Source organism: Cavia porcellus, unplaced genomic scaffold, assembly GCF_034190915.1.
Source record: "Cavia porcellus strain 051 isolate PalLab524CR breed Dunkin Hartley unplaced genomic scaffold, mCavPor4.1 scaffold_27, whole genome shotgun sequence".
Lineage (NCBI taxonomy): Eukaryota > Metazoa > Chordata > Mammalia > Rodentia > Caviidae > Cavia > Cavia porcellus.
In genome coordinates, this window is record NW_026947510.1 from 7,341,251 (window position 1) to 7,356,655 (window position 15,405).

At 46.0% G+C, this 15,405-nt stretch overlaps 1 protein-coding gene across 2 annotated transcripts in view; it reads right to left on the bottom strand.

Moving 5' to 3' along the window:
• The window catches only part of Ruvbl1 (RuvB like AAA ATPase 1), a 31,581-nt gene that overhangs the window by 15,025 nt on the left and 1,151 nt on the right, over positions 1-15,405 (bottom strand). Inside the window, exons 1-4 of one of the 2 annotated variants that reach the window (XM_063237804.1) lie at positions 13,249-13,693; positions 12,255-12,341; positions 7,002-7,134; positions 263-414 (exon numbers count right to left, since the gene is read on the bottom strand). In XM_063237804.1, coding sequence (XP_063093874.1) covers positions 263-414; positions 7,002-7,134; positions 12,255-12,302 — 333 coding nt within the window. In that variant the 5' untranslated portion in view covers positions 12,303-12,341; positions 13,249-13,693. Of the gene's footprint in view, positions 1-262; positions 415-7,001; positions 7,135-12,254; positions 12,342-13,248; positions 13,694-15,405 lie in introns of those variants that run through there. The other variant, XM_003461489.5, reaches the window with a different exon arrangement.

Consider the following 15,405-nt stretch of genomic DNA (forward strand, 5'->3'; position numbering starts at 1 on the left):
ACCTGCTTTGCAAGCACGTGGTTGTGAGTTCCCAGGTACAAAAAAAAAACCCAAAACCAAAAAAGAGTAATAAAGAGCTATCTTCAGTAAATCCTCTTGTGTCCAAGCCCTATGCTGGCTCCTGCTTTATACACATACAATTCTCCAACTGCTCCGCAAACCACAATGCACAATGCCCAGGATGCAGACAGGTCACACCGTCCACTGAAAGCCACACTGTGCCAAGAGATTCAAGAGAACAGCACCCATGGATGGTGCCCACCTTCAGCTGCTTGGTGCCTTTGGCAGTCTTGAGCCCTATGATCACGTGGCTGATGGTTTTGCCATACCCCCCCATAGGGTTTTCAGTCTCACACGGCGTCAGCTCGGTCACTTCACCTTCATAAACCTCCTTGGTCTCCTTTATCCGGAGTCCTGGAAGGGACATAGATGGGTCACGGTGAGCAGCACAGCCCTCTCCACACAATCCATCGATAGCTCACTTATAAACTCTTTAGCCCAAACCTCCTGTCATAGGGAGGCAAAGAGACCTTAAGAAAGTACACAGAAGGTGCCACCCAATGTTGACTCCTTGCCTACGGTGCGCAAGGTCTGGCTTTGGTTTCCTGAGCTGCAAAAATAAATAGATAAATAAAAATAAAGAGCTGTAACTTCGAGAATGTCACCGTAGGCAGAAAAGCAATAAACACAAAAACACAAATTGGAGCCACTGCTATTCAGAAATGTAGGAAAGCAACTTCATTTCAGCTTTTGAAGGAACTTTCTAGATTCAGATTTATGATTCTAGAAACTGTCCCAGACCCCAGAGGGTGATATGTAGCATTAGCTGCTCACCCAGTCTCTCTCCACAGCAGGTAACACTACTGGTTAGTGACACCTTAAGGGCCACCTTTCACCCTGAGTTAGACTCAGCAAACTCTCACTCACCACCTCAGCCCCAGTTGAGGGGACACAGAGGCCAGCAGGACCCATGCCCAGAGGTGACTCCAGACAGTCAGCATAGGCCCTGGCTTAGCCCACTGCATCCCCAAAGGTACTGGGCTTTGGTCACTGTCTACACTATGGTTCTGCAGTTCCCCAAGACGTAACAATAGTGCTTATCCCCAAAGTAAGTTGTTGCATTTGAATATGGTAACTGAGGAAATTTCTCTCTGAATTTCACTCTGAATATCATCCACATTAGTTGTTTAATTTGTGTTTTCTGGTTATCTAAGAACTGTGGTCTCCATTCTTTATACAATGTCTTTGCTGCCCAAAACCCTGGGCACCTCTCTGCAGACTCGGTGTAGGGTACACAGTATCCCCTCTGGAGCTACCTTACCTGTCTTTCTTGGGCATTCTCCACGTCGCCCTCCAGAAAACCTACATGCCCAAAGTACAGGGCCACAGTAATGCCATGACATGTGTCCCTGACCACTCCCCATAACCATCCACACCAGAGCTTAGGGCCTAGCAGCATGTAGCAGGCACACACGGATGGACAAGTGAAGGAAGTCACAGAGCAAGGGCACTGTCACTTGGCACTCTTAACACCCAGCAATGCATCTGTACATAATTCCTCCTTGCCCACCCACAGCCCCAGGGCTCAAAGGAAGCAGCCATGTGAAATCCAGGTCCCTCTGGACTAAACCTCTTCATCCCTCCATTAGACCCTAATATCTACCCTAAATTGAGAAAAGGGAATAGGATCTTTCTAACACCTCAGCCCAGTCATCAGTCACCGTAGGTGTTCAACAGGAAGACAAAAGCACAACACCAAACATGCTTCACTGAACACACACCTCACACCCACCTCACACACATGCATGCACACACATACCCTCTCTTCATAACCCCCAAGTCCAAGCCAAGGAAATAAAACAGCTTCCTCTGAGGCTATGCCAAGCCACAAGTGAATTAGCAACTATTACATCTATTCTCAAAAGATTCTAAACACCCACTGGTGAGCCCCACCATGCCATGCCAGCATGCACCAACACTGCCAGGGCTGAACTGGAAGATGTACAGTGGAAGATCCCTAAACTTGCAAGCAAACAGGCAGACCACACCCAGAGTCATAACATACAAACTTCTTCTGGCAGTGGGCTCTTCATCCTTCCCTGGAGGCCCCAAAGCAGCAAGAACCAGAGGTGGGGCCTGCAGCTTAGCCCCATGACACTGCTAGGCTAAGTGCCCAGCTACATCTGTCTCACAGTGAGAAAAGCCAGTCCTTTCCTGCCCCTTGACAGACCTGGGCTTCTGGTCATGAGATTAGGGCCACCCCCTGGCCCAATCCCAAGGCCACAGCTCTCTACCAAGGCTGTTCCACAATCTTGCTCTGTTTTTTGCCCCCTCCTGGTTGACACATGGCCAATGACCTCTCCATTCCCTTCCACTAGCCCAGGGGTATGACACTTGTCTCCATCTCATTTACACTGTGCCCCAAGGGGAAAAAGATTGAAGTTAGATGCCAACCAATCTGTTATGCACATGATTGTCTGTGTCTGGATTCAGGCGAGTCTCTAAACATGCTAGACCACTCACAAGACAATGGAAAGCCAAGTGTGGTGTCAAACCCTGTAATATCAGGGCTCAGAAGGCTGAGGCAGAAGGCACAAGTTTGAGTCCCATCTGGGCAACTTTCCAAAAGTCTGCCTCAAATTTTGTAAAGTGTAAAAAGGGTTGGGATGCAGCTCAGTGAAAAGGAACTGCCTTCAATTCCCAGCACTGAAATAACAAATAAACACCACCCCTCACTTGTTAGGACAGCAGAGATGGTAACCAGAAGTGGATGTAAAGGTGCTCAGGAGTACAGATGACATCCTTTCTAAAGTGGGTTCTCAGGGTACTCACTTTATGGGAACCCACCAGGCTACCTGTCATGCTCTGGGCAGCCATCTTTATGTCTACACAAGGTTACCAGGTAGAGAAACAATCAAGGAAATAACACTGTGGGACTTGGCAAAGGAGGGACACAGATTGCTTGGGTTACAGACATGACTCTTGGCCTCTGCTGGACTCAACGGAGTTGTGGTGCCCAACCTCCAAACCCACCTGAGGGGCACCTCCCATTCCCATGTCCACGAGTCTCTGGGCTTGGGTTACCAGCCCTCTTGGCTCACAGTTCCCTGGCAGATCCCAAAGCCCACCTGGAGTGAGAAGCCCTTATCTAAAGAATAATGAAGAACTCTGTTCTTGACACAAGGGGAGACAGAGGCTGCTCCTGATATCGGGATGCCCTGATGTGGTTCTGGTGTCCCCACCACTAAGCTGCCTCTTCCTGATAGAAAAGCATCCCGCATGGTGCCAGGCACTCCGGGCACTCCCCACTTTACCTGCAAGTTATCTTATCATGCAGTGGGTGTCTTTTCTCCCCAAGAAACCTGATCAGGACAGAGGCATTTAGATAGTAAAGAGGAGGAAAAGTTTCCTCCGTCTGATAGCTATAAATGGAGGTTTTGGAATAGTCCCAAAAAACAGAACAGATTTCATTTCTGCTTTACCAAGTCCTCTTGAGGAACAAGACAAAAATATTCCCCAACAATGTGAATCTTCGCAAATACAAGATTATGACCAACTTGCAAAATTACTTTTAAAGAAAACTTGAGTTTAAAAAAAAAAAAAAATCAAACCTTTACAGCCCAGAGAGATAAATTCTTGTGCTGGAATGCTCACCCGTATCTGACACGAACTGCCTTGGGCCGGGGAAAAAAGGCATTCCCATCTCTCACTAGCCCTGGATTTGTTTAGAAGTTGCTCGTGCTGACAAGCAGCCAGGACTCGCACGAGGACAATGGGACTGGCTGTTAGCTAGGAAAGGGGCCGAGCTGGCGCTATCTCTGGCAACGACAACACAAATGACACAGGTTTCATCTGCTGGCTCAGGTTTCTAAATCCCTGACAGGGACCTTCATCATGTCAAGGAAACAGCACAGACTGCCGGCTTTTCATTTCTGGTGGGCTCACCGCTTCCTCCCACTCCTGCCAACCGCGAAGGAATTCAAAGGCGGGAGGTGGAAACCGGACAGCGGCTACTCTTTCATACTGTGACAGGATCAAGGAATTTCTCTTCACCTTGCTGCCCTCAAAGAATCACACTGTCCTTTCCCTTCCAAAAATGGCAAATGGCAGCCCGATACCACAGTCATTTACAGTGGAAAGCATTTAAGCTACCTTTAAGCAATCTAAACACAGGTACCCCTCTGAAGGCTAGTTTTGTTAGATTTTATCACTGTCTGAAAATTGGTTTCTAAATAATTATTTAAAATATTCGGACATCCAAATCGGTCATAACAGTTTATTATTTATCACTTAATGACAAGACTGATGAAAACACTGGCATACATTTAAAATCTCAAAGTCAGCTGAGATGGTGGCTGCACACCTGTGGGTCCAGCAATATAACACCACCTCAAAAAAAGTACTCAAAAAGATTTGAAACCTTTGTTTCCTTTTTTCTTTTTAATTTAGACACCGGGTCTCCCTACAGAGCCCAGGTTGGCCTTGAACTTGCAGCAATCCCCCTGCCTCAGCCTCCTGAGTACTGATTTTAAACCCTAGGGAGTTCTGAGTCATTTCTATTGCTGTTCCAGGTTAAGTGTAAGACTCCACAGGATACAATACACAGAACAATGTAGGCTGAAGGTAACAGAAATGTTTTGTTAAAGAGTCAAACATGAAGAACATACACACTGTGATTTCATTTAAAATAAGTATAAATGAATTCCTTGTCACTACCCACCTGGCAGAGAGGACTGTAACCAGGGAGGGTGGTAACACTGAGGTTGCCAGCTGTGCTCTGAGCTGCATTGTGACTGCATCAATGTTTACTTCATAATTAGCTAATATTTTACATGCTTTTCAGGTATTTGCTACATTTAAACTCATCAAGTAGCAAAAAAAAAAAAAAAATCCCTATATCCTGGTAAAAGATATTTCCAATAAAAAAATATTTGGTAGTTTTTGAATTAAGTCTACATCCAAAATGACACTGCTCTTACTAGTACAAGCAGTTCACTGTCTCTGGTCACAACAGCAGCCTTGCACACACAAGGCCTGGGCTCCAACGCCGGCACCACAAAATAGTAAGCAAGAAATGGAGTACAGTGTGTTAATGCGCATGGGGACCTGGTGGGAAGATAGAGACAACTGCGGCGCTGGGGAGGGAGGTGCCCTGGGAGCCGCACCCACAGGACCTTGGTGCACGGCCAGCCATGTCCTCTAGAGGCCGGCAGTGGTGCATATGACATCAGCCAGTGCCCAGACTCACAACTTATTCTCATTTTACAAGATGTATGCAGGTCCACAAGGAGTGTCTGTCACTGCAAGCAATCATCTGCCATAAATTTCTCTGCTTCAGGGTCTACCTGCTTGTCTCTTTAAGCTCGAAAACCTCACTGGACACCCGCTCTGCACCAGAACTGGGGCTACATGACAAATAGAGTCCCCTACACCCTAGCAGCCACGGCTCCTCCCCATGCTTTCCCATTTCCCAAAGCAGCCCAACCTAGCATCTCCCTGGCTCCTTGCTCCTCCGGCCGCATACCTAACCCTTGAGGAAATCCTGCCAGCTCTCAGTCTCATGCAAATAGATCTAAAAGCACCTCTACTGTCACCACCCCAGATCACGCCCCTACCAAAACCTGCTCATGCTCTCTGTCCTCAGTCTATCCTCACCCTCCTGCCTAGCTCCAACACAGGGCATCTTATCAGAGGCCAGATCCCATGGGTCCTGGGCCTCTTCAGCTGCTTTCCCAAAGCCCTACTAAGCGAGAGTTTACCAGTCTTCCATTCTCATCACTTGCATGTTTTCTAGGAAGTTTCTATCTTCTGAATGCCAACCTTGGTAAGGGACTGTAATGTTTACGGGCGTCCGAGACAGTAAGCCCGCAGTAGACCTTATAGACTCATGCACACGGGCCCAGAGACAGGCTTGACATTTCTTGGCTGCCTTGTTTTGAAAAGCAAGAATTGAAGAAAACAAAAAACTACCTTCCATTAAGATGTGTAAGATAAAAGGGCTATCATTCCACAGTAAGGGAGTAATTATTTTTATTAGCAGATCTGAGGGAAGTTAGGGTTTGCTCAGAATTAGACCAGCAAAAAAAGGCTGCAAGACTGACAATTCTCTCCTCACAGTAAACCTTCAGTGCTCAGAGCAGAACCAGACAGGAGGGTTGCTATTTACCACCCAGGTCGCTAGCAAGTTCTTTAACTTTCAGAGGCTTATTTACTTTCTTTCTTCCTTTCTTTCACTTTTCTCTTCTCACCAGCACTGGGGATGGAACCCAAGCGTGCTACACCAGCCATACTAGTGTCTTCATTTGGAGGCAGAGAAGGTCCAAACTGGTCTAGAAACTATAATCATCCTGCCTCAGTCTCTGGAGTAGCTAGGATTAAAGACACGCACCACCAGGCCCAGGCTGTGTGGTTTTTTTTTTTCCAAGCAAATGCAGATTGACCCCTTTTGGTAAAGGAGCAAAAGCCTGGCAACACCCTGGAAGCCCCAGGCCCAACAAGGGAGCACCACAGACAGAGGGCTCTGCCAGTGGTCACACAGCACCTCCTTTCTAAGGCCACTTCACCTGGCTTGCCACCGAGCACCACAGGATTCTGGCAGCCTGGCAGATGATAGTGCCAGATCAAGTCCCATTCTTTTCAGCAGACAGTCATTTCTCAAAGCAGAAGAGAGCTGCCAAGGAAATCAAACTTGTTCCTAAAAGGCCATTTTACAGCCACACTGGGAAAGGACTTGCTGGGCAGAAGCCCAAGGCCTGTATATGCTAAGTACATGATCTAGCCCTCAGCTACACACCACGCTTAACCAGTGACTCATCTGACCACATCGAGAAGCTCAGTCCCATAACTGGGGTCCACATGCACTCCAATGTCACACCATCTCAAGTCAAAAAACCATGGTTTGATTGTCCTGTTTGTAAAGACAATGGCAATGGTACAGGACAGCAACAAATCACAAAGGGCGTTTCCCCAGGACACAGCAAAGATCACTGCTCCACACCCACCGATGGCTCTGCGGAAGTTCTCCATCAGCACCTCCGTCTTCTTGATCTCTGTAGAGTAAACCTCGCTTCCCACCATTGGGCAGAAAGGGACCTTACTTCCCAGCTCCTGAGCAATGGCCAGAGCTAGAGCGGTCTGCAAAAGATAAGAATGACACGGATCTGTTTCAGTCCTCAAGATATAGTGATTTAGAAACACAGCCAATAGAAGTTTTTAACCCAGAATGACCAAGAAGCTAATCCCTACATTAAATTAACACCTACTGACATATTTTTATACAGTCAGTGTTGACTTCTGTAGACAATCATTTCATAAGTGTCAACAATGACCATTCCCAAATTGATGAACTTCTCTTAGGGACCCCTGCCCATTACAAGCCCAACCCTAAGCACCTCCCACACGCTCAGAGCCCAGGAAGCTACTACTCCACACCCCATGAAGGAAGAAGGAAGCCAAGACAAGGACTCATTAACATAGCCCAGGCACCATGACCTAGGAAAAGGCAGAGCAGAGATGGAGATGCTGGCAGCAGGACCCAGAGGTCACACTCCTATTGTCATTAGCATGTTCTTCCAAAACTATTTCCATGCCAGCCAGGTAAAATGGCACACATCTATACTCCAGCACTTGGGAGGTGGAGGCAGGGCTGAGGAGAGTTCAAGGCCAGTCTGGACTATATAGCAAGACCCTGTCTCAAAAACACCTGCTCCTTCAATCTCCCAACAGGGTCTGGCCATCTGACTGCTCAGGGCACCCTCAACCAAGGTCTCTGAGATCCTGCTTTCTGTTTTACAAATGCAGGAAACTGGTGCCAATCTAAATCAGTACCAAAGGAATATGCTGCTTCCTGTTCCTTTTATTAGTATGTGGTTTACAAATAGCGGACAAAGATAAGTTAGGGAACTTCTGAAGCTATGAGTTGGTCTTAACAAGTTACACTCGAACTTGCACTACAGTAAGCTACAAACTGACGTTTGGGAACGTAACTGTGGCTGGCAAATACAAAACAGAGTAGATGTAACAGATATGTGGCCAAATGCTGGGAATGAAAGGCAAGCACTCTAAGGCTGGTATAGGACTGGAAATTCCATGGCCTCTTCATGCCATTTCTACCTCTCCTCAATGCTGAAACCTGAATATGAAGAAGGGCAGCTCCCAGGTCCATGGTTAAGGAAGGCCTGCTTGCCATTCAGGAAGAATATGAACTTAAAGACAGGGCTTACAAACTGAGCTGGGGAGCCAGGCACAATTGCACACCACGGAGTGTAACCCCAGCACTCCAGAAGCCGAGGCAGGAGGACTGTTGCAAGGTCAAGGCTACCCCAGGCCATAAGCAAGACCCTGTCTCAAAAAACAAACAACACTAAATATTACAAACTAAAAAGAAATAAAAAATAAAAATTGGGGGGCTGGGGATTTAGCTCAGTGGCATAAGCACCTGCCTTGCAAGCAGGCGGTCGTGAGCTCGATCCTTGGTACCGATAAAAATGAAAAAGACAAAAAAATAAAAATAAAAATTGGGCTGGGGGCCAGGAAAGGTTCCTCTTAGATTTTCTTTTCAGTGCCCCTTTGGCAGACAATAGAGGCTGGTGAAGGCTCAGTATCTAGAAGCAAAAGAAGCTCTAGCACCCAAGCAGAGACTGATTTCAGTCCTGACCATCACTATTTTCACTGGAAGCTTGAGCACTCAGCAAACCCCTCAGGGCCAGCTTCCTATCTATCCACTGTGGTATGAAGGGGCAGACCAGACCCCAGGAGCTTGCAACTTGCCTACGGACTGACCCTCCAAGTCCTACAGTCCCACACGTGCTCTGAAACTTGGTCTGTAATCACTTAGCCTCCCAGGAGGAAAAGGAGACCTAGCCACAGTGCACACCAGTTCCTGGGCAGCAGCTGCTGCTGTAGGAGAGCTCGCGCCAGCCCCCTGGCTGGCACTAGTGCCCACACAGGCTGCTGTCCCTCTAGGCATCTAGGGTTTGCATTCAGAGAGTAAGAGGAACAGCACAGACAGGCACAAGAGCAACCTGAACACTAGAACACCACCAGGTTGTGGACTGGCCAGGCCCCTTTCTCCTGGTCCCTCTGCCTCTTCAGCCTGAATTCCATAGTCCCCAAATCCTAGTCACAGCTTCCAAGCTCCCTGACAGTGAACATATCCAGTTCAGTGGTATTCCTGCATCCCTCTACCTAACAGAGATGATTAGCATATTTTCATTAAAATAAGACAACTACCTGCCTAAGAAATACTTCCTGCCTGTCTAGTTTCCTACAATATAGAGCACTGTCACTACACTTACCCCTTCGCTATGGCAACAGACAGCTCTCACTAAGCTTCCAACCTATGAACTTGATAGTCTAGTTTGTATTTTTCAGATTAAGAAACTGAAGCTGGGTAGGGTGGTGTGTGCCTGTGATGCCAGTATTTGGGAGGCTGACGCAGGAGGATCACCTGGAGTTCAAGGCCAGCCGGGGCTACAGAGAGTTCAAGGCCAACCTGGACTATAAGCGAGACCCTATCTCAAAAGAAAAAGAAACTGAAGTGCACAGTTACCAACTCACCCAACATCAAAGAACTTGCAAACAACAGAACAAGTATGCACACACTGCTCTCCAAAGCCATCATTTCCTTGTGTCTCACCACCCTAGGCAAGTACCAAGTGGCACATAAAAAAGGGTGTTTCCAAAAAAAGGCTGAGGAAACTTACTTTCAATCTCATCTGAACATCTTCCTTTCTAAAATCCAAATCATAATACTCCATTATGAACAGTGAAAGACTGTCAGGAGTGGACCCTCCATAAGAATCATGTATTTGGGGCTGGGGATTTAGCTCAGCGGCATAAGCACCTGCCTTGCAAGCAGGCAGTTGTGAGTTCGATCCCTGGTACCGATAAAAATGAAAAAGACCAAAAAAAAAAAAAAAATAATAATAATAATAATAATAAAAAAGAATCATGTATTTGCAGAATGGGCATGGAAATACACGCCTGTAATCCTAGCACTGGGGAGGCTGAGGCAGAGGCAAGTTAAATGCCAGCCTGAACTGCATGCGAAACTCTGTCTCAAAAAGACAAAAAAAATTTATACATTTGTATAACTGGGTGTGGTGGCACATGCCTGTGATCCCAGCAGTTGGGAGGCTGAGGTAGGAGGAACTCTACAAGTTCAGAGCCAGTCTGGGGTATGTTGTGAGTTCAAGGCCAGCCTAGTCTGTGTAGTACGACCCTATCTCAAAACATCAAAACAAAACCAAAAGGTAGAAAATATGAGAGGCGGAAAGACAAAAAATCCTAAAGGAGAAGCCCTAGCCCAAGACTTCTTGGCTTTGGTCTGGATGCCATTTAGGACCCGCAGATCCCTACTGTAGAGACAGGACGACAACAGCACTTGGGCCTCCAACCACTAGATCTCACTGCACCTACTTGAGTTAGGACAACAGAAAAGCCTGGCTAGACAAACTGCCCCTAGAAGAAAAGTACCACAGTGGGAACCTCGACTAACCGATTCCAGATAGTGAGAGGAGAATGGGAGATAAAGACAAAAGAAGTTAAAGACTGATGACTTTCCAGAACTATCAAGAGACAAAATACTGAGACCCTGGAAGCACAATTCATCTCAGGTAGGAGAAATACAAATAAATCCATCCACTGTACACCACAGTAAAGTACCAAAACCAAGCACATCTCCAGAACTTTCAGAAGAAAATGTTAAAACCCTCCCCCAAAAATTGTTTTTAGGTTTTTTAAGACAGGCTCTTGCTATGTAGTTCAGGCTCACCTCCAACTCAGTGATCCTGCTGCCTCAGCCTGCCCACTACTAGGTTTATAGATGTATGCCTCACATCTGGCAAAATCCTCAAAATTTGTCTTAAAAGCAGTGACAGAAGCTAAAAGACAGCAAATAACATTGAAAGAGTATTGAAGAAAATGTCTATCAATTAAATTATAAACCCAGCACGACTATCTTTCAAGACAAGGACAACATAATAAATATGACCTGAGAGACCTTCTCATCAGCAACCTGCAGAAGGAACCTCCAGGGAACACACTTCAGGAGGAAACCTGGAGGCCGAGGGGAGGCATAGTACCCGAGGAGGAACAGTAAGCAAATGCATGGCAAATGCCATGGACAAGCTATGGGCCTGAGCCTCACGATGGTCAGCAGTGTACCAACACAGGCCTTTGTCCTCCAAGGTGAGTCACGCCATCAGTGTAGTAAATACTGTTTCAGAATTAACACCATCGCACACCTGAGTGGAATTGTGTTCCCACTTCTGGTTTCACAAGCAAGTCAATACCAGAGGTAGAACATAACACACACACCCATTTCTATTGTTTTCGTCTTTGAGACAGCATCTCGCTACAGTTCAGGCTGGTCTTAAATTCACCGTATAGCCCAGGCTGGCTTCACACTTACAGTGATCCTCCTGCTTTAGCCTCTCGAGTGATGGGATGACAGGTGTGCACCTGGTTCTAAAGCCCATTTCTTCACAGCCCAGGCTCTGACTCTCCTTGTACCTACGAGCGCTTTGGAGGAACAAGCAGGGCTCAGGCTAGGTGTGCGGATGTGTTTCTCTTATCCAGCCTTTCCCCTCACAGAACCCAGTGAGCCACACTGAGATCCTGCCTAGGCCTCTTCTTCTTCCAAGGCCGAACCTCTCCAGCTGAGGGCGATCGCCCAGTCTCCACCTCTCCAGTTTCACCAACTCAGCTCAGATCCCAGCTGCATTTCCTACAGGTTAGCGAGCCCACGAGCACTGCATTCAGCGAAGTTATTTTGTGTGGTCATGACTTCCTGTATTTCTGTCCTAAAAAGACTACAAACCCTCAAAGATAAAAACCATGTTCCTAATTCTTTCTCTGTCTCTTTTTCTTTCTCATCTCTTACCCAGTCAAAATAGTAATGGGTGAAGCTAGTATTTTATTTCCTCTCAAATGAGATGTCACTCTGGAGATTTTCTGAAGGCCCAGAGCAGCAAGAACACATTTCCAAAGCACAGACTTGAAGAAGACAAAGGAAAAATTGCAGAGACAATGAGAGCCCTCTGCAGACCTGACTCTCAGCTGGAGGAAGGCCAGGGTAATTTTAATTCCAAAAGTATGGATTTCAGACACCCAGTTGTATTATCGCACATTAGTTTTTAAAACACACACATAACTAATTCAGCTTAACAAAGACTAGTTAAGACATGAATCCAATTTGGCTTAGACATCGCAATCATTCTCCTGGGGAGCTGAAGAAATGAGAGAAAGAGTACCTTGCCAGTTCCAGGAGGTCCTGCCAACAGGACAGCTCTTCCCGCCATTTTCTTGCTTTTGATTAATTCTACTATGACGCCGCATGCCTGCACACGATAGAAAGAAATAATCAGTCAGTATTAAAACGCTTCCTGGGAAGATTCAGCTCCTAGTCTACATAGCGCATAGGCATCCAACCAAGCCCCGCAGCTGACCCTACAGAAGCACAGAAAGCCCTGAGCTCCAGCTGAACTCCAGTGACGCGTGAACATCACACAACATCACTACTAAGAAGAAAGGACTACACAGAGTGGGTGGCCACAGAGTGACAGGGGGTGATCTCTTTAATTATATTTGATACATATGCCTGTAGTCAGGGCAAAGGAAATAGTGAGTTCAAAATCCCCATGGCTCCTGGAATTTATATGAATAAGTCTCTAACTGAGCTTAAAGTACCCAGGGCTGAGGTATAGCTCAATGGTAGAGCACTGGCTCAGCATGAATAAGGCTCTGAGTTCCATCCCCAGTCTGCAACAAAACAGAACAACACACACAATAACAGCAGAGAGGTTGGGCAGGGTGCCGCACATCTGTAATCTCAACCCTCAGGAGCCTGAGCCAAGAAGATGCTATGAGTGCCAGGCCAGCCTGGGCTACATAGTGAGACCTAGCTTAAAACCAAAAACATTGCAAGAGTCTGGCAAGTTCACAAGAGAAAGGCTGCAGTAACCAAAGTGGAGTGAAAAGACAGGGGGACGATGAGCTTGAAAAGTAGAAAGGGTCAGAGGAGGGCAGTCGAATGGAGAGTCACTGCAGAGGTCTCAGACTGTGTGTCATTAAAAGATCACCCTGGGTCAAGGGCTGTAGGTCAGTAGTACAACACTTGCTTACACGTGCAAGACCCAAAGTTCCATCCCTAGCACCACAAAAAATAAAACAATATAAAGAAAACAAAAGATCACCCTGACTGCTGCTTGGAATATGGGCCATAGAGTTAAGTATGGAAGCACATACCTGTAATTCCAGCTGTCAGGTGGCTGAAGCAGGAGGATCAATATGAGTTGGAAGCCAGCCTGGGCTACAAAGTAAATTCAAATCCAGCCTGATCTCTATAGCAAGACCCTGTCTCAAAGGACCATAGACAGGTAATGGGAGTAATAATTTTTAGCCTGGGGTATAGGAATAAGACTCCAGGATCCACAAGCCTCCTGAAATCAGAAACAAAATTGTGTATACGTGTTCATATGTGCATTTCTCCAGGGAGAAGACCCAGAGCTCTCATCAAATTCCTACCCACTAAGGCTTAAGAACCAATGATAGCTGGGCATAGAGGCACATGCCTATAACCCCAGCATTCTAGAAGGCTGAGGCAAGAGGATTCTGAGTTCAAGCCTAGTCTGGGAAACTTGATGAGAACCTGTCTCAAAAACAAAGTCTGAGAATGGATGTAGTTCAGAGCAAAAGTCCTGCAAAGTACTGCCAAAGAAGAAGAAAATAAGAAAGAAAAGGAAAAGGAGATGGAGAGTAGAAAAAGGAAGAAGAGAAGGGGCAGGAGGGGAAATGGGGGAGGGAAGAGGAGGAAGGCAGGATGAAGGAAGAGAAGGAGAAGAACCTATGATAGACCATACTTGGCCATGAGTGGAGCCTGTAGAGCAAATACTGACTATGAGGTTTAAACCCATGCCACCATCAGAATCACCTTGTGAATCCTCAGGACTCCATTACTTGGTCATCTACCTATATATTTTGAATCTACTCTGATAATTAAGCCAGTTACAAAATATATGCATAAACTCACATACCCCAGATCCATAAATGGATCACCAGTCTTCATACATTAGAGAATACTGGACTGCAAAAAAGACTGAGGAAGTCACACTTACTGAGCACCTCCAGCCTATGACTACCCAACACAAGATTTGTTAGACTGATTTAATAACTAAAGTGTGACAACCTGAAAGGTGTTTTTCTGTGTGTGAAGCAAGACCACAGTGCTGTCACTACACAGGGATCACATTGCACCCCAGTGACCAGAGGCTCCTGTGAAGGTACTGCATCTCCTCCGTCCTGTCCCCCATGGACTGGAAAACACCTTGGTTCCACAAATAGCCCTCAAAAACCAATTACCAGGCATATAACTCGGCAGTGTAGCATCTGCCCGGTGAGCACAAGGTCCTGAATTCAATTCCCAGTATCAAAAGAAAAAAAAAAAAAGCTCAAGTAATGAGATGGTGTTCTGTTCCATTTGTTTCATCTAGCACAGAGCCCTGAATAGCCCCTCTAAGACTTCTCCAAAAAGACCCTCTGCAGTCTGTCCAGTGACCCTTCACATTGGTACTCTGTCTACTCCAAAAAGGGTGAAGAGATTTTCTTAAATGTGGCCATGTACTGAATTGTCAGACTGAGAACAACTCTTCCATTCATTCTCCTTCAGTAAGATATGTTACAAATTCTATAAGATATGTTACAAATATGATACAAAAACTGGCAGGGCCTGTAAGATCACTGATTCTAACAACCTTATTTTTCACAAGAAAGTACTGACTAGCAGAGGCTACTGATGTAAACAGTCATACAAGAACCTCGTAGCAGAGGTGGGTCAAAGGCATACAGCACCAGAGTTAAGAGCATGGAGTCCCAAAGACTGGAGTCTAAATATTGGCTCTACCTCTTATCCACTGAAACAACCTCAGACCCAGTTACTGAACCTCTGTTAAGTCATACTATTTGTCTGGACACAGAAGTTCGTAGTAGTGACATATAGGCTAACGGGTTAATGTACACTGATGTATGCAGTTTACTTGGAAATGTGAAAGTGGAGTAGAGATGGATAGATGAAATTATATGATAAAGCCACACAGTAAAATGTTAACTATAAAATTCAGCTCCATGAGTTTTTATTATAAAAGTGTTTCAGTCAGATATATGGTACTCATCTGTAATCCCAGCACTTGAGAGGCTCAGGCAGGAGGATCCCTGTGAGTTCAAGGCCAGTCTAAACTACACAGTGAGATCCTATATCTAAAAACCAAATTTAAAAAAAAAGCATTTCAGCTTTGGTAAAGAAGTTGAAAAGTTATATAAAAGTAGAGAAGGGACAATCATTCTGCAGATGAAAAACAAGACAATGGAAACAGCCAGGTGTAATGGCACACACCTGTTATCTCTACA